General features: G+C 38.0%; 1 protein-coding gene across 1 annotated transcript in view; it reads left to right on the forward strand.

Moving 5' to 3' along the window:
• The first annotated feature begins 478 nt into the window (after positions 1–478).
• Positions 479–21,060, forward strand: part of SOHLH2 (spermatogenesis and oogenesis specific basic helix-loop-helix 2) — a 62,780-nt gene continuing 42,198 nt past the window's right edge. Inside the window, exons 1-4 of the mRNA XM_027877568.1 lie at positions 479–526; positions 8,001–8,215; positions 20,200–20,261; positions 20,342–20,446. Coding sequence (XP_027733369.1) covers positions 479–526; positions 8,001–8,215; positions 20,200–20,261; positions 20,342–20,446 — 430 coding nt within the window. The remainder of the gene's footprint in view (positions 527–8,000; positions 8,216–20,199; positions 20,262–20,341; positions 20,447–21,060) is intronic.

The following is a 21,060-nucleotide window of genomic DNA, read 5'->3' on the forward strand; positions in this document are numbered from 1 at the left end:
GAGACTCACGAAGAACCTCCTTTAATAATTATTTAGGACTTTTAGAGAACCCTATTAATCTTCACTATTACCCTCAATAGCAATTGTCATGCAATTTCTGAAAACTCTAAAAGTTCTCATTGAGAAGCTTCAGGAGTGGCCCGAGGGAGCAAACCCACCTGTCCCAACGTCTTAGCCCGACGTTTTAGTCGTTTAAACACATACACACAACCAAACCTTGCTGATGGTGGTGCTCAGGCTGGGCGGCCAGGTGTGAAGAGGCTCTAGGGCTGGGCCAGTCTGGGCCACTTTAAGGCTGCGCCGGGCGCACGGGGAGGGCCCTCAGCTGCAGAGGCACGAGCCATTTGCTTGCAGCTGTAGAGCGGCGCCGGCCGCCCGGGGCTGGAGGGCCCAGGTAGAGGCAGAGACCGCCTTCTGTCCCACTTCCCTCGGGGTGCAGCTCTTTCAGGGCTCCCCGCAGCACGTGGGGAGTGAGGTCATGGAGGGTTCAATTACGAAGGTTGATCGATACCGCGTCTTTGCCAAGGTAAGGTGTCGAGAACCTGGAGGGTTAGGAAGGCGTAGCCAGGCTGTAGAGCTTCGCCCTCCGGGCCAGGATAGGCCTGGGCTGTTCGTTCGTTCTGTATTGCCAGGAACTCGCTCTCTATATGTGTGGGCATCGAGTACATTGAAGAGGGGCATAGAGCTGAAAGGCTGGGGTTGGTTAAAAAAAAAAAAATTGTGGCAGTGCCACAAGACGCTACCTTCAGCTGGGGCTGGCTGCCACTCTCAGGCCTGCCCCATTTCCACCCTGTGTAGTAGAGACGCAGGGTACCGGGGGGCAGCCCCAGGGGCTTAAGAATCCTGCATCCTGTGGGACTGAGAGAAGGGAAAGCTCTTTCAGTTATCTGCTTCCCCACGTTTTCCCCAAGCTGTGGGGTGTGGTCCGCTGATCCTCAAAAAGGGCCAGATGATAAAGATGGTTAAGGAAAAGCTTGGCTTTTCACAAGAGGAAAAACAGGTGGACTCCTTAGCCCACGTGGCTTGATATTTCATTTCCCTAAATCAAGGTGCAGTTTTAAAAAAGAGAGACCAAGTGAAAAATTTTGAAGCTATTTATTTCAATCGATCCCTTAGTTTTAAAACTTGAAAATTTTATTTCCTAGAATTTCATTTTGAAACAGAAGTTGACCTCCTTTCTATTATTTAATCATTGGTTGGAATAGAGCCTGAGGTAGAGTCCTGAAATCTCCTGTATCTTAATCCAAATTTAGGACCAGTGATGTGTTGAACAATTAGAATAATAGAAAATCCAAAGTATTACTAGAAAAAAGACTATCTCTGTTCCTTCGATATAGTTATGGTAGCTTACACATTCTCCCTTCATCAGATCTCTTAAGTTTGGACAGAATTGCTTCCTAAAGCTTGTTCTTTATTTTTTTAATCTATAAATTTTAAGTCAACCAAAATGAGCTTCCTGAAAGTAACATAGTAGCACTCTGAGGGGTGGGCCTGAGCAGAATACTTAACATGTCTGTCTTAATTGAAGATCGAGGTGGATTCATTTAAATTCAAAAGTATTACTACTGTACAGGAATATACCTTTAATACCTACACAAATCTCAACTTTGTCTACCATATACCCAAGTGATGTACCTGGGCAGTAGGTACAAAAGGATAGAACTAGTCCTTGTCTTCAAGAAAGTTGAAACCCCAATGGTGCTTCTTGTTGTATTTGGGCTAAGTGCTGCATGTTTCTCCGGGCATGGCAGTTTAAATCCCCTCACTCCTGGGGGGAAACAGGAGTCCAGCATTTGCTCTTAGAATAGGGGTTATTGTGGTGCAGCTGCCACTGATTGAGTCAGTGCTGTTTGTTGTGATAACAACGACATAAATAACAACTCGGTGAAATGCAGGAGTAGTTTGCTTTAAGCACTTCAGCACCTGCTGTTACTAATTAAGGGTTTAGTATGCTCCAGATTGCAAATGACAATCCAGTGTTTTAAAAATGTTAGTGGCTAGGGTACTCTCTGCATGTTACATTGAGCTCAGAACTCAGATAAAGTACTGGAGTATTGCTTGATTATTTAAAAAAAAAGGCATTCATAATTTTTATTTGAAAATAGAAGTGTTAAAATAAGAAAAAAGTACTTGTGCTTAAATGAAAGAAAAAAAATATTTAGCATGCCTGCACCAGATTTAGTTGAGTTGTGTTAATACAAGTCAAAAATGTTACTATTGATTACAAGAGCAGACTTGTGGCATTCAGTAAAGTATCTTTTCAAAGAAGGCTTATGGTTTTTCAAAAGAACTGACATTTACATAGCATTTGAAGCCCCAGAATTATCTCTTGTCCCACAACAGACTAGGAGGGTGGGTTCAGTAGGTAATGTCCGATTTTATAGATGAGGAAACTGAGGCTCACTAGAAGTTTCTTTTGCTTACTCTTTCTGCCTCTCCCCACTCAAATCCCTTAAAGGACAGCCATGGAGATAATAAAACTGACCCTTAGGGAGGCAGTTGTGGTTAGTGGAAAAATTAGCTTTAGAGAGAGTAAAAACCCAGGCTCTGCTGCTTACCACATCTAAATTCTTGGACATTTTACTTCTCTGGGCCTCACTTTACTCATGTGTAAAGTGGGTGAGACTTATTCTAGCTCTTGAATCTTAAAACTCCTACAAGGTAATTTTAAACTGAATAAAAATTTTTAATAAAAGTTGATTGAAAATTATTTAACATTACTGAAAGACAATGGTCTGCCAATTTTTTTCCCTCCAATGAATGTTCCTCTAGTTAGGCCCCAGGCAAAGTTATAAAGCAGTTTTCTTCCTACCTACCCTTGTTCTCTCTTTTGCCTTCCTCAGGCTCCCGGTACTTTAACACTGCTTTCCCTAGGCCTGCCCCATTGTTAACAAGCTGCAAGTTTGAGCTCCTCTAAGCTGCTTTCCTATCTTTGCTTTGCATTGTGGCTAATCTGTAGGCAAGTAATCTAATTTTAATAATCTTTATTTAGGCTTAACCTTCCAGAGAAGTCTTCCTCTGTAAATGGCTCAAGGAATGCTTTAAGCAGGGAGTCTTAACCTTTTTTTTTTTTTTTTTGCCAAGGACACCTTTGGCGATCTAAAAAAGCCTATGTACCTCTGGTCAGAATATTGTTTTTAAAGCCATAAAATAAAATACATAGAATTGTGAAAGAAAACCAATTATATTGAAATACAATTATTAATTAAAAAAATAATAAAATTTAGACCGTAGGTTAAAAAACCCTAGCCTACATAGAGTAACTGGGTAAAGAATTGTTTTCATTTCCTAAGGGACCTCAAGAAGATTGTTCTTTGGTTTAGTTTGAGATCTTTCTACTTTACAGGTTCAATTTTCTTCATTTAACATATTAAAATCATAGCAATTAAGACTCCAAGAGGCATAGTGACTGATCAGATCTAAGAATAGAATGCTAGAGCCTAACTGAAGTTCCTGTGAACTGAAAGCTGATCATACTTTCTTTCTAACAATGAAAAATGCATTAGCAAACAGATTCACACAATTGAGTCCTTAGAAATAGCTGGACTCCTCTTCACTCCTTGAAGGGTGTGACTTCCTGATCTTATCTAAACTATTTCCCATTAAGAAAGCTCTACAGAAAGACATTTTTGATAAAAAGCCAGTAGCAGAGTAGTCATGCCTTCACTTTTTGTGATAGAAGGAAGCTATTTGAATTATTTTCATTTTTCCTTCACTGTAGGAAAATAATTCTGTTTCCAGATTATGAGCTTCCTAAAAATCTTATGCAGATAGATGGCATGGGATCTTGTTTACCCAGAAGTACTAATATTTGGGGTTTCTGAGTAGTACCATTTAGCATCAGAAAACTTTATACAGAACAGGAAGGGTCTAAAAATTTCGCCCTAAATTTGTTTCCTCTAAATTTATCTAAATACATCAGTAAAATTGGTGGGTTTTTCACTTTTTGAGGTATAAAAAGTAACCACTACTTAACACATGACAAGTATCCTGAAGGTATTTATCAAAATCCACACAATGATCACTGTTTCCAGGAGACTAGAAGACCAATAACATTGTATTACAGAATGTCATTACTCTGACTCAATGAAAACATAAGTAATTCATGAAGAATAGGCTGTTGATTTTGTAGGTTTTTAATGTTACCAGGAGAAGAAACATTAGTCTTTTTAATAAAGCAGTGATGAGCTGTGGTTTCTTTTGAAGAGATTTTTCCCTTTCAAATTGACAGTTGAAATAAATTGTATAAAGCCTGTGCTTATGGTACCAGTATTTTAAGATAAGGGTAAAACAAGGGGAAAAAAGATCCTGTGGGGATTCTTGGGAACTGTCTTCTACCTTAAAAGTTTCCTCAGTTCTTAGGATCCTCTCATTATTTTTTTACTGTACCATTAGCAATTTAGTTCTCATTCTTCAAAGTTACTAGTGTAATACTGCCTAATGGCCAGGTATGGTATATAGTTCATCCATTCCCCAGGGTTATCCTGGACTCTTAAGGGGCTTAGAGGAGCCTAGTCTCTGCCATTGGCTCAAGCCCCTACCAATTATGTTCCCCCAATTATAGGGATCCCCTTAAACCCAGTTCCATTTAACAGATCAGCTTTTACAAAGAGTTACTTCAAGGATATAGCAGGAACAAACATACAGTTCCCTACCCCACCTCTAACACCTGAGAAACATAATCTCCCCTTGTAACACTTCAGTCTCTAGGGAAGATGGAGAAGGGAAGGGCAATAGGTTCACAGCTTAACTCATTGCCTACATAGCATGGTCCTACCAAGTTACCAGTCTGAAGCCCGCTAGGCTTCCATCCTAGCACTTTGGCTTCCTGGGAATCTAGATGACTGGCAGCAACATTCAGCCGATAATACTGTCTCCAAGGGTGTCATTGCTTAAGGAAGCTCCATAGGGCCAGGGACTCTACCACCTGTATCTAGAACTGAAAAGGACAAGTGAAACAGACCAGAATGCCAAACTTGGTTTTGCCACCGCATTTAAGAGGGAGAGGAGAGAAGGTAAACCTTTCCCCATACTCAGCTCAGTGTTAGCATCTATATTTGGGTGAGTAGAGCCTTCACTTCCTTGAATATTGCTGGCAAGAGAAATTGTCCCAATCTAATGTGTCGTTTTTCAATTTTTACTTAATTTTTAATTTATGGAATAAAACGAGCATTCCCATAACATTAAAAAAAAAGATTGCACATGAAACTTCTAATCTATTATGTACAAGTTGCAATTCCTTTTATATAATAAAGTTATGTAAATTTCTTTTTTTCCTTCCCCCCATGCGCACGTGCACACACATATGGATGTATATAAAATCATTCTATATATAACTTGTTTATCAGTTCTTCCTCTGGATGAAGATAGCATCTTCAAATGTCCTTTGTAGTTAATTTGGGTATTTATAATAGTTAAAATAGTCAACATTGTTCTTAAGGCAATATTGCTGTTACTATATACAATGTTCTCTTGGTTCTGCTCATTTCACTCTTCATTATTTTGTGCAAGTCTGTCCCTGTGTTTCTGAAATCATTCAAGTTCATCATTTCTTATAGCACAGTAGTATTCCATCACAATCATATACCACAACTTGTTGAGCCATTCCCCAATTTATGGGCTGTTTTTAATCTGGTATTTTTAAAGACGCAACCTATTCCAGCTACACAGCCAAGGGAAAGAGGCTATTCCTGCCCATGTGGTAGGGCAACACAAAATGTCTTCTCCCAGAATCAGATCCCTGCTATCTCCCATATGGGTGCCTCCATCTTATGTGATCTGGGCATGTGAAAGTCCCTATTACGCTATAATTTCATTCAATAAGTTTTTCTGAAGCAAATTTTACAAGTAGGGCATTGTGCTAGGTTCTTTCTATTTTGTTTTGTTATTTGAGGGTAGAGGTTGTTTCTGAGACTGGGTCTCCCTGTCTTGCCCAGGCTGGAAGTGCTATTCAGTCCAGTTCTGCTATTGATCAACATAGGAGATTTGATGTGCTTTTTTTTTTTTTTGGACTGGACAAGTTTACCCTTCCTTAGATCAAGGATTCCTTAGATCTAGATCAAGATCTGGGGTTGGTAGGGATCTCTGAGGCCAATTATCCCAACTCCCTCATTATATAGAGGTAACTGAGGTCCGAGTATTGTGGAGTGGTCTGAAGGCTTTTGCCCAACCTAACATGATGGCAGGCATCAGTGGCAGTATTTGAACTCTTATCTTCTGACTCTGGATGGTAATCTAAATTAATTGTGTTACTCTCAAGTAGTAGAGAATTGCTTATGAATGTGTATTTTTAGCACATCCAGTTTTCCTTATTTCTATTTATGGTATCATCTATCACCTCCTTTTCCCCTACTTTACTCCTCCAAATTTAACCAGTATAATAACCAGTATTGAATAGTATATAATTATCTTGCTGCTTTCTGCCCTAGGCAAACTCAATATAGATTATCCTGTTCTAGCTGCCACATTTTAGGAAGGAGGTTGATAGGCTGGATGACATCTGAGGAAGTATAACTAGAATGTGAAAGGCCTCAAGTTCACCTAGTCTCAGAACTATTTGAAGAAACTGAGGATGTTTAGCCTGGAGAAGAGAAAATTTGGGGTTATGATTTGTTGTTTAGTCCGGCCCAACTCATTAAGACCCCATTTGAGGTTTTGTTGGCAAAGATACTGGAGTGGTTTGCCATTTCCTTCTCCAGCTCATTTTACAGATGAGGAAACTGAGGCAAACAGAGTTAAGTGACTTGCCTAGGTTCACATAGCTAGTAAGTGCCTGAGGTCAGATTTGAATTTATGAAGATCAGTCTTCCTGATTCCAAGCGCAGGGTTGTATCCACTGTGCCATCTAACTGCCCTTGGGTTATAACTTCCAAATGTGTGAGCATGTGTGTGTGTGTATGTATGTAACAATCCTCTCTCTTTCTGGTACTTTGTACATACAACATCCTCACTCTTTGAGCTCTTTTAATCACAGACCCACAAAGAATCTTCCGAGGATCCTTGGATTAGTCTATCCGGCAATTAGGCACATTGCACACTGACTCTAACTGATTGGCCAACATTAGGTCCCAGCCCAAACCTACCTTGGTCATTGTTTGGGTTCTGATGGCTCAGGGTGAATGTAAATAGCAGTTGTTTCTGTTTTGATCAGAAACTCTGAGGGTCTTCTCCCAGAATTTTTTTTACTAGATAAAAGAGGTCATTGTTTTGCCTCATTTCTTACCTAGTCTCAATCACTGAATGGGCATTGCCTCAGACAAACTGAAACCTGAGAAAGACCTTAGCTTAAAAAGGCCAAGGTCTCCCACTGCATCTGGGGCCATCTTCAGTCATCCTGATCTATATGTTGCCGCTTCTGGACCCAGATGGCTTAGGAGGAGAGAGTGAGTCTGGTGATTGTGCATAGCTCTGCTTCACTTAAATCCAATTCACTTACTAGTCATGATATCACGTTTCCAATGTTGTGGTCCTCTTCGAGAAGGAAGGACAAACAATAACAACAACATCATACATACATCTTGTAAGGGAGAGGGATTAGATACCTTCAGAGGGCCTAGACAATAGAATTTCATTGCAAAGAGGCAGATTTCGGCTAGCTATAAGGAGAACCTTTCTAATTATTAGCACTATCCAAAGGTGGACTGGTCTACCTCAGGAGACAGTGAATTGCCCCTCATTGAAGATCTCTTCTCAAAGCTAGGATGACCACTTGTGAAGTATATTCTAGAGGAAATTCTTTTTTAGGTAAGAGTTGGATAAATTAGCCACCGAAATCCTTTCCAACTTTGTGATTCTGTGAAAAGTAGACACTTGCAAAAACAACCACACAGTCGTTTTTTGGGAAATTACTAGAAATAATACAAATTATACTAATGTAATGAAGTCTGGATATTTGTATAATTTATTTTTCTCTTCTTTGACAGATATGAATCTTCTCTCAGACTCCATACTAATTGTGTGGTACTTATACTTTCCCCCATCCCGTCCCCTATCTCCTTTAGGCAGAAATTGACCTCTTATTAGTTGGAGATGTTGCTGTCGGGAACCTGGCTGAAATTGTACAGAGATTATTTTCAAATACAGCTGAAATCACAATCACTATTAGTGATGTGAAGAGTGCTTCAGTCTTTTTGGATGATTTCACATTCAACATGATTTTCCTGAAGATGAATTCATTGCCAACTACGGAGGAACTAGAAGCTATCAAATTAATTAGGTAAATTTTAAAGAGATGAATAAAAGTATAACAGGATATTTCTTGATAAAAAATTTTTTGTTCCCTGTGCTATTATATAAGGTTTTTTTTTGAGGTGGTGGTGGTGATGGTGGTGATATCCTGTTGTTAATCTGTTCTCTTTATTTTGGAGGGTTATGGGATGAAAGCAGGGATTAAAGCACTATATAAATTCTAAATGCTAGCTATTATTGATATTATTAAGTCTAAATCAAGGCAGTCTCAATATTCCTGTTCCATCTTGGGCTGGCACAGGCCAATTCCAGAGGACTGAGGAACCAAGGATAGGAAGGGTGATCTGTCCTAAGACTTTTCCTAAGGGGCCTAAGTCTGTTTAGGAGATCTGGACAGCACTGGCTTTATTGAGGCATGGTTGTGGTACCTTGAAACTACCGGAGAGCTCCTATAAAGCCAACCCAAATAAATATTGCAAACTTACCCCTTCCTACAAAATATATACACAAACTGGGGAACCCCAGATTGAACTGGTCCAGACTAAAGCCTCCTGGCCCATGGGTAAGAGGATCCATGTTGTGATATCATAGGGATTTGTACTGCAAGGGAAATGTAAAGATGGCTGCTGCTACTACTCTAGGCCACTTAACTTTCTGTCAAAGCAATATACTGCGCATCCCTTTATGGTTTCCCAGTGATAGTCTAGAATAAAGCATAGCCAATTAGGAAGGTTGTAGAAACCCTTGTTTCTCCTTTGGAAATCTAGCAATATGATATTTCCAATGATCATTTGAAAAGATGGATGTGATTAGGTCCTGCCTAATTCTAGTACTCTCTTATCCTTTGGGTAAGACCACTTTAGAAACAACAAAAAAAGATAGACCTTCATACTACCTTTTTGCTATCATAGCAACCTAAACTACTTTCTGAATGAGGCAAGAAAGAGTTATGGGGAAAAAATCTTAGTGCATCAAAGATGTTTTCTGGTACACAAGATGACTAGGTGTCTTCTATTGTGATGGGTTTTGACAGGGAAGTCATCAGTAAGCATTTCTAATGGCACTTGTATAGACATTGTACAAAGTAAGTGAAACCAAGTGAACAAGCATTTGATAAGCAGTTATTATGTGCCAGGCACTGTGCTGAGTGCTGGGAATACAAATACAAGCAGAGAGAAAGACAATCCCTGCCCTTAAGGAGCTTACACTGTAACAGGGGAACATACATTTAAAATTGAGCTGAAAAGTGTATAAGGACATAGTAGAGAAAGTCCAATAAGTCAGGAGTAGAGGGCCTGAGGAGGAATAAAGACATGGCTAGCCTGGATGTTTGCCTTAAAATAGAGGTTCTGGGAGGAACCGACCAATCGGAGGAAGGCACCAGGTATATCCAGTGTGAAAAATTTAGGGGATATATTGAACTTCCAGTGTGAGGAGGTTTCTGCAGCATGGTGGTGGAGAAAGTCCAGACAGTCAGTGGTATAGTCTGGAGAGGCATGAAGAATGTTGGTAAGTCACAAAGAGAACAAACTTTGACATCTAAAGTAAGGCTTTTCTTGCCTAGGGAATAAGCTGAGAGAAGGTTCAGAGGTGCAAGGGCATTCAGCTAATTTGAGTCAGTTTACATGGTATAGGGTGCAAGGTTATGATGTAAGCAGGTTAATTATTTGTATTCCTACAGCCTGATGCTAATAGGTTCCAAGCTGAAGGAGATTTAGGACTTGTTACCGTACAAATGGAGCACTCACTTTTTACTAACCATTACACTTAAAAAGAAAAGGTTTTTAGACACCCAGAGATTGTGTTTGAAGAGGGCAGTCATTTGAACACAATCATACAATGATAGACGTTTAGGGCTCAGATGGACAATAGGGTTCACTTGGTCCCAAACTCACATTTTTATTTCCATCTCTTAAACTTCTACAACTTTATGCTTATTATGACAAAAACTTCTTATCATTGTATTGTTGAGAAGAGCTAAGTCTATCAAAGCTGATCATCACATAATATTGCCGTTACTGAGAACCAAATGTTCTTAAAGCCAATGGATAGATAGGAAAGTCACCTAAAGAAAACATAGTTGAATATAAAAATTTTATTAAAATGTTAAGAAAACTAAGGGAGTAGGAAAATGATTTTGATGTGGAGCTATAGAGACAAAATCACTTGGGACCATAGCAAACTAGAACTGGACTTCTTGGTCTACTTGGCTGCCAGAAATTCTGAGTTTCTTGGAATCCAAGTTGGAATTAACCTCAGAGAACATCCATTTCAACCAGTCAAGAATCCCCTCTAGACTACCTGCCCAAAAGTCTAGCTTCTCCTTGAAGTTCCCCAAGAAGGGGAAATCCATTTCCTACCAAGGCATCCCACTTCACTTTTGGATACCTTTTAATGTTAGAAACATTTTTCTTTACATCAAGCCTAACTCTGCTTCTCTGCAACTCCCAGTCATTGGTCTACACTTGGTCTTATGGGAAGCAGAACTCATTTAACCTCTGTTCCACAAGAGGAAAAAAGGGAATGCTTTCCAGGCTTAGGGCACAGCCTGTGCAAAGGCATGGAGATAGGAGATGGGAGGTTACATGTAAGGAACAAGAAGTCCAGGTGTTGGCAGGTTTGTAACATTCAAGATGGAGTTGTTCTACCTCAAGCCCACTGTCCTTCCTAATTTCCCTATTTCCATTGAGAATCCCTAGGATTCCCAGTTTCCTTCAAAAATGTCACCTCCTTAGGAGATCTTTCCTGATTCCCTCAGCTGCTAGTATTTCCCCTCTAAGTTATCTGGCATCTTCTACATACAGTGACCCAAAAATCTTAGTGAAGTTTTAAGTTGTAATAACAGAAAACTGGACCTGAACTTTTGGGGTATTTTGTGTCTTGTATGTGTATATAGGTCTCTCCCTATAGAATGTAAACTCGAGGGCAGGGGCTATTTAATTTTTGCTTCTGTATCCTCAGTACCTACGGTGCCTGGCACTGAGCAGGCACTACAGTGAGTGTTTAACACCATTGTTCCAGTAGCCCAAGTTAGGAGCAGCTAGATGATGCAGGGAAGAGAGCACTGAGCCTAGAGTCAGGGGTCCCGAGTTCAAATTCAGTCTCAGATTCTCACTAGTTGTATGACCCTGGAAAAGTCATTTAACTTTTGTCTGCCTCAGTTCCCTCAATTGTAAATTGAAGATAATAACAATACCCACCTCCAAGGGTCATCATAAGGATCAAATGAGATAATATTTGTAAAGCACTTAGCACAGTGTATGGAACATAGTAGGTACTTAATAAATGCTTTTCTTTCCTCTCCTTCCTTTCTTCCAGGTTCTCAGCACTGTAGTCATCCTACACTCTTCATCTGCCTCCTCCTGAGCATTCATTTACTTCTCAAGTCTTGCTGATACCTCTAGAACATCTCTTGCATCTGTCCTTCTCTCTACTCACATAGCTTCTCCTCCCCCTATCTCCCCAGATCAGACCCTCATTACCACTTGCCTGAACTATTGCAATAATTTCCTTGTCTTCTAGCCTCTAGTCCCTGTTGCTTACAATCCATCCTCCGTGCATCAAATAAATCAACATTTCAGAAGACCTTGTGACCATGTTACTACTTGCTAGGGAAGCCTCAGTGATTTCCCTGTTGTCACTAGAAAAAAATACAAACTCTATTTAAATTTTTTTAATTTTTAAATTCTTTTTAATTTTATACCACCTTAATTTCCAAATATATCTCTCTACCATCCCTTGTTAAAAAAAAAAAAAAGAAAAACAAAAGGTTAGTTCATCAAAACTAACTAACAGACTATCCAAATCTTATAGTAGATGTGTTCAAACTCTGCTTGTTTGGTATTTAATACCCTTTACAATATGATACTAACCTACCTTTCTTAGACTTGTTTCACATTATTCTACCTCAAATCTATAGTGTGACCAACTTGGTCTACTAGCAGTATAGTGCAGTAGAAAGAGAATTGGATTTGACTTCTGAGGAACTGACTTTAAATGGTCACAACCTCCCTGAGACTCAGTTTTCTCTTCTGTAAAATGAAGAGATTAGACCAGACTACCTGTAAGACCCCTTCCATTTCTTAATCTATGATCCCCATACATAGCATTCAATCTCCTGCTGCAACGCTTTGCACAAGTTGTCAACCATCCCTGAAAGGCTACTTCCCTTCATGTGATATTGTGGTGTTTTTTGTTTTGTTTTTTTACATAAGGCCTTTCCAGATTTTCACAGTTTTTAGTGTTAATATATTCTTCCAGAATTCTTATTTTATGTATTAATTTTGTGTTTCCCTCTGTGTGTATGTTTTTCCTGAATATAAGTGAGACCCTTGTGAACAGGGACTAAGAGTTCAAGGTTCTCACTATTGTCTGTTATCGTCCCATCTACTCCAAGGACCAGTCCTATCCTTTCTTTCATAAATACTTCATGGTTGATTTTTTTTCTGTCTTCCTTTTGAACCTTATAGATTTTTGTTTGTTTGTTTTGATATTGGTCACTAACCTTAGCACTTTCTGGTATTTAGTGCTTCTGATGCCATTCTCATGGGGCTTTGCCACACTTTTGCATCATCAATGACCTGGCTCTGTTTCCAATGTCATTTTAAAAATCTGAGTTGATCGTGAGTTTCTCATACTGCCACACTGGTTTCATTTAGTAGCTTTCCTCCTTCCACTTTATCAGAAGCACATTCTTTTACTGACTTCCTGCAAAACACAAACCTGTTTAAGCCTACCTATTCTTTCTCTGCACCCTTTAAAATATATTTTCTCAAAATCTGTTTTCTTTGGGCAATGCCTAGCTTTCCTGTCCTTTATCATGAATTCTGTGATAGAGTGATCACATATTCCTAATGGAAACTCAAGTTTTATATTGCTAAAGAGTCCCAGTGTGTGAAGTCTGCCCTTTCATCCCTTCAAATTCCTATGTGATTTACCTGCTTCCAAGCCCCTCTTTTGATATTATGTAGCCTTATGGCTCTTTCTTCAGATTAATTTTGTCTTAACACATAGGCTATACTTTTCTCCCCCTTAAATATGATTTGTAGAAAATCTGGGTATGGTCTATAATCACATACTAATTAAGAGAACAAGATGGTACAAAATCAAATAACATTGATAATAAAAATAATTAAAACAGCTTTATTTGAATTTCAGGTAAGGTATGGAAATCCTTTAAATAGTAAATGTTTACATATGGTAATTTTAATTATTTTCAATAACCTGTGTTAAATTTTTCTTCTTTCAAAGAGATATTATTTAGTAATATGGATTATATGGTAGTGGAGAGGTGGGAAGGAAAGAATGTGTGGCCTGTATTTAGACCTCTGAAGTAGATAATCAGATTATTATAGATAGCAGTAGTGCAAATTGATGGAATACTATAATAGCATTTAAAAGTTTACAAGGCATTTTACAAGTATTAACTCATTTTATCCTCATAGCAGCTGGAGATAGATATTATAATCTCTATTTTACTACTGAGAAACTGAGTGACTTGCCAGGAGGCAAGTCAGCTATTAAGTATCTGAAGTAGGATTAGAACTCAAGACTTCCTTAAACTGAGTCCAATGCTCTTTCTATTCACTGTGCCACCTAACTGCTGCTTAACTTAGACATTCAATTTAAGTTTGAGATCTCTACTATAAATCATTTTAACTTCCCTGGACTTTTTTGTCTGCACTATCATGGATGTAACATTTACTTGGAGCTTGAAGGGAAAAGTGGAAAGGGATCATCTTGTCCATTCTTTCATTTCATGTATGTCCTAGAGAAAAGAAGTGATTTGACAAAAATCACAAAGCTAGATTTGGCTTTCATGTCTTAAAACCCCAGGTGTGCCCAGGAAAAGGGAGCATGGCAATTTCTCAAGGTCTCAATCCTCTTCCCACACATACTTCTTAGGAAGCAATGAGCTTTTTACTTCAGCAGTTCAAGGTAGTTAGATCCAAAAAGTCCTATTTGATTCAGAACACAAACTAACATCCCATAAAGTCCTTTTAAGCACCATGAAAGGTGAGGTACCACATTCCCATTGCTTCATGGGGACTTTGAGAGCTATACAATCTTTTTCAACCATAAACTTAGAGATCATAAACTCTCAATACGGTTCTCTTGATCAGTCCAGTGTACAACAATTAATTATCCAAGTTGGGCACTTAAGTCGTTAATGCTTTTTTTTTTAATGTTGATCTTGAAGTAATAAAGAAAATCTTCCATACTTAGTGAATTTAGGGAAACTGTTAGAAAGAAAAATACTTTGGTGACAAAAGCCAACTTCAGGGAATGCTGGGAAGAAGGCATACAGCCATGGTGAATAATGTTTGGGACATACATGCTGTATTTGAAAAGGTGAATATCTAACTTCTCATATTAACAAATACTTTTTGCCCATTAAAGTATTTATGTTTAAACCACCTTGAATTTAAATTTGATGCATGTACTCCCACCATCAAGAAAAAAGTGGCAGATTTTTAGAATACAAATTATGGGTTCATAGATCATAGCATTATATATTTTTATCCAAAAGGTACTGCAGAGATCATCTTACCAAGTCCTTTCATTTGATAGATGAAGAGAGAGGTCCAGACAAGTTAAGTGACTTGGCTTACTGAGGCATGATTGGTAGTCAGGATTGGAACCCAGGTTCTCTGACTTCCAAATCCAGCATGCTTTCCACTGTGCCATACAGTTCCTCAATTTTTTTATGTATACTTAAGCTCTCACATTAAGGATATTTGTCTAAGAAGAAAAATAGTAAATACATTATTTGATAAAGAAAAAAAACCAGGACCTTCAAAAAAGCAATAATAAATATATGGGAATGAGGTTTTATCTTTATGCCCATGTTAATCTAGGTGAAACCCAGGTGTCTAATTTATTGATTGGGAGAGAATATGATTGAATAGCTGCAGTTATGAGCAGAATATTGGATTCTGGGAACTGTACTGATTATTGAATATGTCTGTATACAAATCTACAATCTATGTTCTACAGGAGGGAAGCTGTCTTGGTTGGCAGTTGATTCTGTACTAATTCCCCAAAGACTAAAGTGCTGACTCTGCTTTTAAGAGCATAATCTAAAACTGGTGCACATAAATTCATGTGCAGAAGTCCGTCACATTTTAGTACGTGCTTCAAGCGACTTTAGTCACCTAATTTTTTGGGAAAAAAAATACATAATGATATTTAAAATTTTCTTTTTATTTAGTATTTTATTTCCCCCCAGTTACATGTAAAAACAATTTTCAACATTCATTTTTCAAACTTTGAGTTCCAAATTCTCTCCCTTCCTTCCTCTCCACCCTCCCTCCACTCCATTGAGAAGGCAAGCAATACAATATAAGTTGTGCATGTATAGTCATGTAAAACATTTCCATAGTAGTTATGTTGTGAAAGAAAACATAGACCAAAAAAAAAACTCCAAGAAAAATAAAGTTAAAAAAAGTATGTTTCAATCTGTATTCAGACACCATCAATTCTTTCTCTGGGGATGGATAGCATTTTTCATCATAAGTTCTTCAGAGTTGTCTTGAGCCATTGTATTGCTGAGAATAGCTAAGTCATTCAGAGTTGATCATCTTACAATGTTGCTGTACACAGTACATTTAATTTTGTATCCGCTTATGTAAGTCTCTCCAGGCTTTTCTCAGAACATCCCACTCATCATTTCCCATAGCACAATAGTATTCCATCATAATCACATGCTCATTCAGCCATTCCTCAATTAATGGGCATCCCCTCAATTTTCAATTCTTTGCCCCTAGAAAAGAGCTGCTATAAATATTTTTGTACGTATAGGTCCTTTACCTTTTTCCTTTTTTTAAATCTCTTTTGGGTTACAGACATAATAGTGGTATTGGTAGGTCAAGGGGTATACATGGTTTTATAGCCCTTTGGGCATAGTTCCAAATTGCTCTACAGAATAGTTGAATCAGCTCACAATTCCACCAACAGTGCATTAATGCCCCATTTTTCCCACATCCCATCCACCATTTGTTACTTTCCTTTTCCAAAATCGTTTTAATTTGCATTCATAATGATATTTTGAAACTGAAATTTCACGTGCAAAATATTTCTGAGGAAATTTCTTAGCATTATTTTTCTGAACTGAAAAATAATTTTTATTTCAAAAGTTGAACCAAATGCCCCACTATTATCCCTCCAAGTATGCAACTCATCTCTCTTCACATTTACTTCTATTTTGCTACTTATTCATTCCTCTAATTATTTCAAAAACATTTATTAAGCACCTGCTATATATGTGTAAGGCCTTACACTTGACAAAGGAAATTAAGATTTGAGTCCAGTCCTCAGAGAGCTTTTAGTCTAGTTGGGATGATAAAGTTCAGCTGGGTGTAGTTTTCTGTTTCTTGCTGAGGAAATCATGCACAAATAAACTTGCATTATACTCAAACTATTCCCAAATTTATCACATTGGAACAAATTCACCTGTTCAAAACAAGCATGAAAGTAGAACTGCACTTGAATACTTCAAGGGTCTTTGGTTTCATCCATTTTGAGCCTCCCTCCACTAATGCAGATGACAACTCTTATTTTGTTTTAATGGACCTGTGGTTTTATCAATACAACTCCATCATGACCTAATAAATGTTATTTTAATGTTCTGTAGTCAAAGAAACTCATCACATAAAGGCCAGCCTTCTATTGATAAGCCTTTCCAGACTTAGCTTGGCTAGTCAAGTCCAAAAACTGAACTTAGAGCAGTGGACATAAATACAAGCAGAAAGTCCCTGCTCTCAAGAAGCTTTTGTCCTTATTACATATCAAAGAAAGATGACAGAAGATATAAATCCAGTCACCAGATGAACACCTAAATTTTGCAGCTTGATGTAGCACCTTTCAATCATCTCTCAACTGGAAGGGCCTTAACAAAGCCAAAATCTCCTCCATGCAATGATGAACCATTGGAGTAGGGCATTAGGAGTGGAACAGAGCATGCCCGATACCTTTTAGATATTGATATTTGGATCAAGTGAGATATTTGTAAAATGTTTTGCACAGTGCTTGGCATGTAGTAGGTGATTAATAAATGCTTATTCTTATTAACCTTTTAATCACTTAGTACTAATTGTGCCCCACTCAATTTACCAAATGTTTATTAAATGCCTATTACATGGTAGATGCTGTGGAATGTAAAATCAAAAGGAAACGGCTCTGCCCTCAACTTACTTTATGCTGCTAGGAGACAATATGTAAATGTAAGGAAAGAAAAAGCATTAAATGGCAGGGGCCCAGGAAAGACTTTGCAAAAGAGATAGTTTACTTTAAAATGCAGTATGGATAGTAGGAGGCAGGGATAAGGAAGGCAGTACATTCTGGGCATGGGGAAAAGACCACCTATTCAAATGCGTGGAGATAGCAATAGAATGGCAAGTTTGAGGAATAGTTTTATAGGCTAATTTGACTGGAATATATATGAAGAAAGTAATATGAAACCTCTAGCCATGTAGATTAGGGCCAGGATTATTAAGGACCTTAAATAACAGACTGAGGAATTTGTATTTTATCTTAGTGGTAAGAAGTTGCTAAAGATTTTTGAGCAGGGGAGTGGTACAGTCAGATCTGCACCTACAGAAGATTAACTTGGCATCTCTCTGAAGGATGGATTGGAGAGGGGAGAGACGATGAAGATCAGTTAGGATCTTTATTATTTCAGCAGTCCAGGGGAGAAGAGATGAGGGCTTGACTAGGGTGGTAGTCATGCTAATGAAAAGAAGAGGATGGCTGTGTGAGATACTGTGAAAGCAGAATCAACAAGACTTGGCAACCAATGGGATATGGGAGTGTAATGAAAAGAAAGAGTCTTTGATGACACCAATGTTTCAGCTTCAGTGACTAGAAAGATGGTGGTACTATCAACAAAAATAGGCAAGTTTGAATGAGGGGTCACTTGAGGGGGAACATGTTTCATTTTGTACATGTTTAGTTTGAGATACTGATGATCTAGGTAGAGTTGACCAGCAAGTAGCTGCCATTGTGTGACTAGATTTCTGGAGAAAGATTAGGGCTAAATATTTTAGAGCTCTCCTCTTATAGAGGAGAGTGGATGAGATCAAATGATGGAGTATAGAAGAAAAAACAAGAGGGCCCAGAAGAGAGCTTTGGGGGACTTGTGATTAGGAAGTGGAAAACTGATGAGGAGTCAACAAAGAAAACTAAGAAAGAACCTTCAAACAAGGAAAAGAACCAGCAGAGTATAGTGTCATGGAAGCCAAGACAGCAGAAAGACTATCTAGGAGGGATGGTGCAATCAACAATGTTGGAATTTTCAGAGAGGTCAAAGAGCATGAGGACTGAAGAATCCTGTGAGAGTCTCCCATTTTTTCCTCTAACTTTTATAATAATAACAACTAACATTTCTGTACCACTTTAAAATTTGCAAATCCTAGCCATAATCCTGTGAGATAGCTGTTATTATCATCCCCATTTTTTGGATGAGGAAACTGAGGCTGAGAAAGATTAGGTGAGTCACCCATGGCTACATGACTGGTAAGCATCTTGAGCAGTATTCAAATTCCATTCTTCCTGACTCCAAGACCAATATTGTATCCACTATGCTATATGCCACACTGCCTGTCTCTTATCCTCAGAGTAGCTGTTTTATATACCTTCTCTCTTGAGTCTTTCTAATTATTTATAGATAACCATACTTTAATCCTAAGAGCTCTTTTCCTCTCATAAAGCAGAATCCAATTTGAGTTGATGCCTGTGGGTTAAATATGTTACAGAATTTAAGGGAAAGTTCAGTCTAAATTAGTGAAAAGTCAACAAATTATGTAATTTTTTAAATGTCATTTTGTTGTTATTGTTCCATCACTTCAGTTGTGTCTGATTCTTTGTGACCCCATTTGGGATTTTCTTGGCAAAGTTACTGGAGTGGTTTGCCTTTCCTTCTCCAGCTTATTTTATAGATGGAGAAACTGAAGCAAAAAAGGTTAAATGACTTGTCCAGGGTCACACAGTAAGTGTTTGAGGCTGGATTTGAATCCAAGTCTTCCTGTCTCCAAGCCTGGTGCTCTATCCACTGAACCACCCAGCTACCGCACTTTATTACTTTCAAATAAATAAAATAATTAAATCAATCAATAAGTATATTAAGCCCCTAGCACAAGTTCCCCACCTGTGACCTAACACATACGTGTCAAGCATTATGCTAGGCATAGAGGACAAAAGCAGTGTTGTCTGGCAGAGGTTTTTTTTGTTGTTGTTTTGTTTTGTTTTGCTTTTTTTGGTCTAGGCAATGGAGTTAAGTGACTTGCCCAGGGTCACACAGCTAGTAAGTGTTATGTGTTTGAGACTGGATTTGAACTCAGGTCCTCCTGAATCCAGGGCTGGTGCTTTATCCACTACACCACCTAGCTGCCCCTGACAGAGGTTTTTTTAGGGAGTTTTGAATCATGGAATCATGATTATAGAATCATGTTTTTGTCTAACTGAAAGAACCTGAGAGATGATTTAATTGAACACAGCAGAATCTTATAGATGAATAAACTGAGGCTAAATTAAGTGACTTACCCAGGGTCACAGAGCAGTTGGTGGCACAACCAGGAGTAGAATGCAGAGAAAGTCCTTCTTCTAGAGGCCCAACGCTACCATTACTTTATTAAAGAGAATAAAATGTTTTATAATGAGCATATAAATTACATATGTATTCAAGCTAGCATTTCTTACTGCTTAAAATAATTTGTTCTTTAAATATGGTGTTTTAAAATATTTCCCCAAAAATCTTATTTGCCATAGTGTTAGAGGTCTTTTTTTTTCCTAAATAGAAGAGCAAACTCAGCCTAATACATATCAGTTTTATAATAGGTTGTGAATTAGTAGAGTCTGAACCAATGAGGTTTCGCCATATTGTCCTAATTTTAGATTGCGGGGCATCCAAAGAAAGCCATTCTTCTTCCTCTCTAGATAAACTAAGCTTCTGAACTTGGAATTTTAGAATGTTGATTTTTTTTTTTGTCATTTTAACTAGATGTTTTTCCCCTCCAGATTTGGCAAAAAGAAAAACATACATTTGCTGTTTGTTTTTATAATCCCTGAAAATTTTGAAGGTATGTGCCACTCTGGTAGACTCTTTGTTTTCTCATCAAATAAAAACTGCTAGATCAATATTTAATTCAAAGATTCTTAGATTGTATTTCAGGCCATGGAGCAGATATTATTTTAACAGAACCACTAACAATGGAAAAAATGAGTATTGTACTAAATTATTGGAAAACCTTCTTCTCAAAAACTGGTAAGTGAAAAATGTATTTCCAGAGGTTTATAACCTATTACTTTATATCTTTAAAATGGTATCTAGTGTTCTGAAATAGGTATCTGTTTTGCATCATGGACAAAATAGCAATCTGTTGAAAGCTTATGGACCCCTTTTCAGCATCATTTTTTTAAATGCATAAAATAAAATACACAGTATTACCAAAAAATTATGTTGAAAAACAATTACAAAAATATTTCTTAGCCCAGAGTTAAGAACCCCTGCCCCAAAGGTTAACTGGCTTCTTTAAAGTCCCAGTATAAATTAGTGGTGGAGCTGAGAGCCCAGATTTCTAGGTCAATGTGCTTTATACTACATTGGGATACTTCTTCATAGAGTAGCTTAAAATAAATTTTATAGTGCCGCATGCAATGCTGTTGTGAATGTTGTATGCCATGTAAGTGTAACCTATGGTTCTGAAGTCCAGGCACTAAGCTTACATGAACTAGTTTCAATTATTTTGGGTAGGGTGGAGCTGCTCCCAGAATTTCTCTTTGAATCATTTCCCAGACATATGTCTTGTCAGCATATGCCTTGATTCTAGATCTCAACAGATCTGGGTAGAGGACTTAGCAGACAGCCTTTATTTCACC

The sequence above is a fragment of the Vombatus ursinus genome, unplaced genomic scaffold, assembly GCF_900497805.2.
Source record: "Vombatus ursinus unplaced genomic scaffold, bare-nosed wombat genome assembly UNPS02014813.1, whole genome shotgun sequence".
In the NCBI taxonomy this organism is placed as follows: Eukaryota; Metazoa; Chordata; class Mammalia; order Diprotodontia; family Vombatidae; genus Vombatus; species Vombatus ursinus.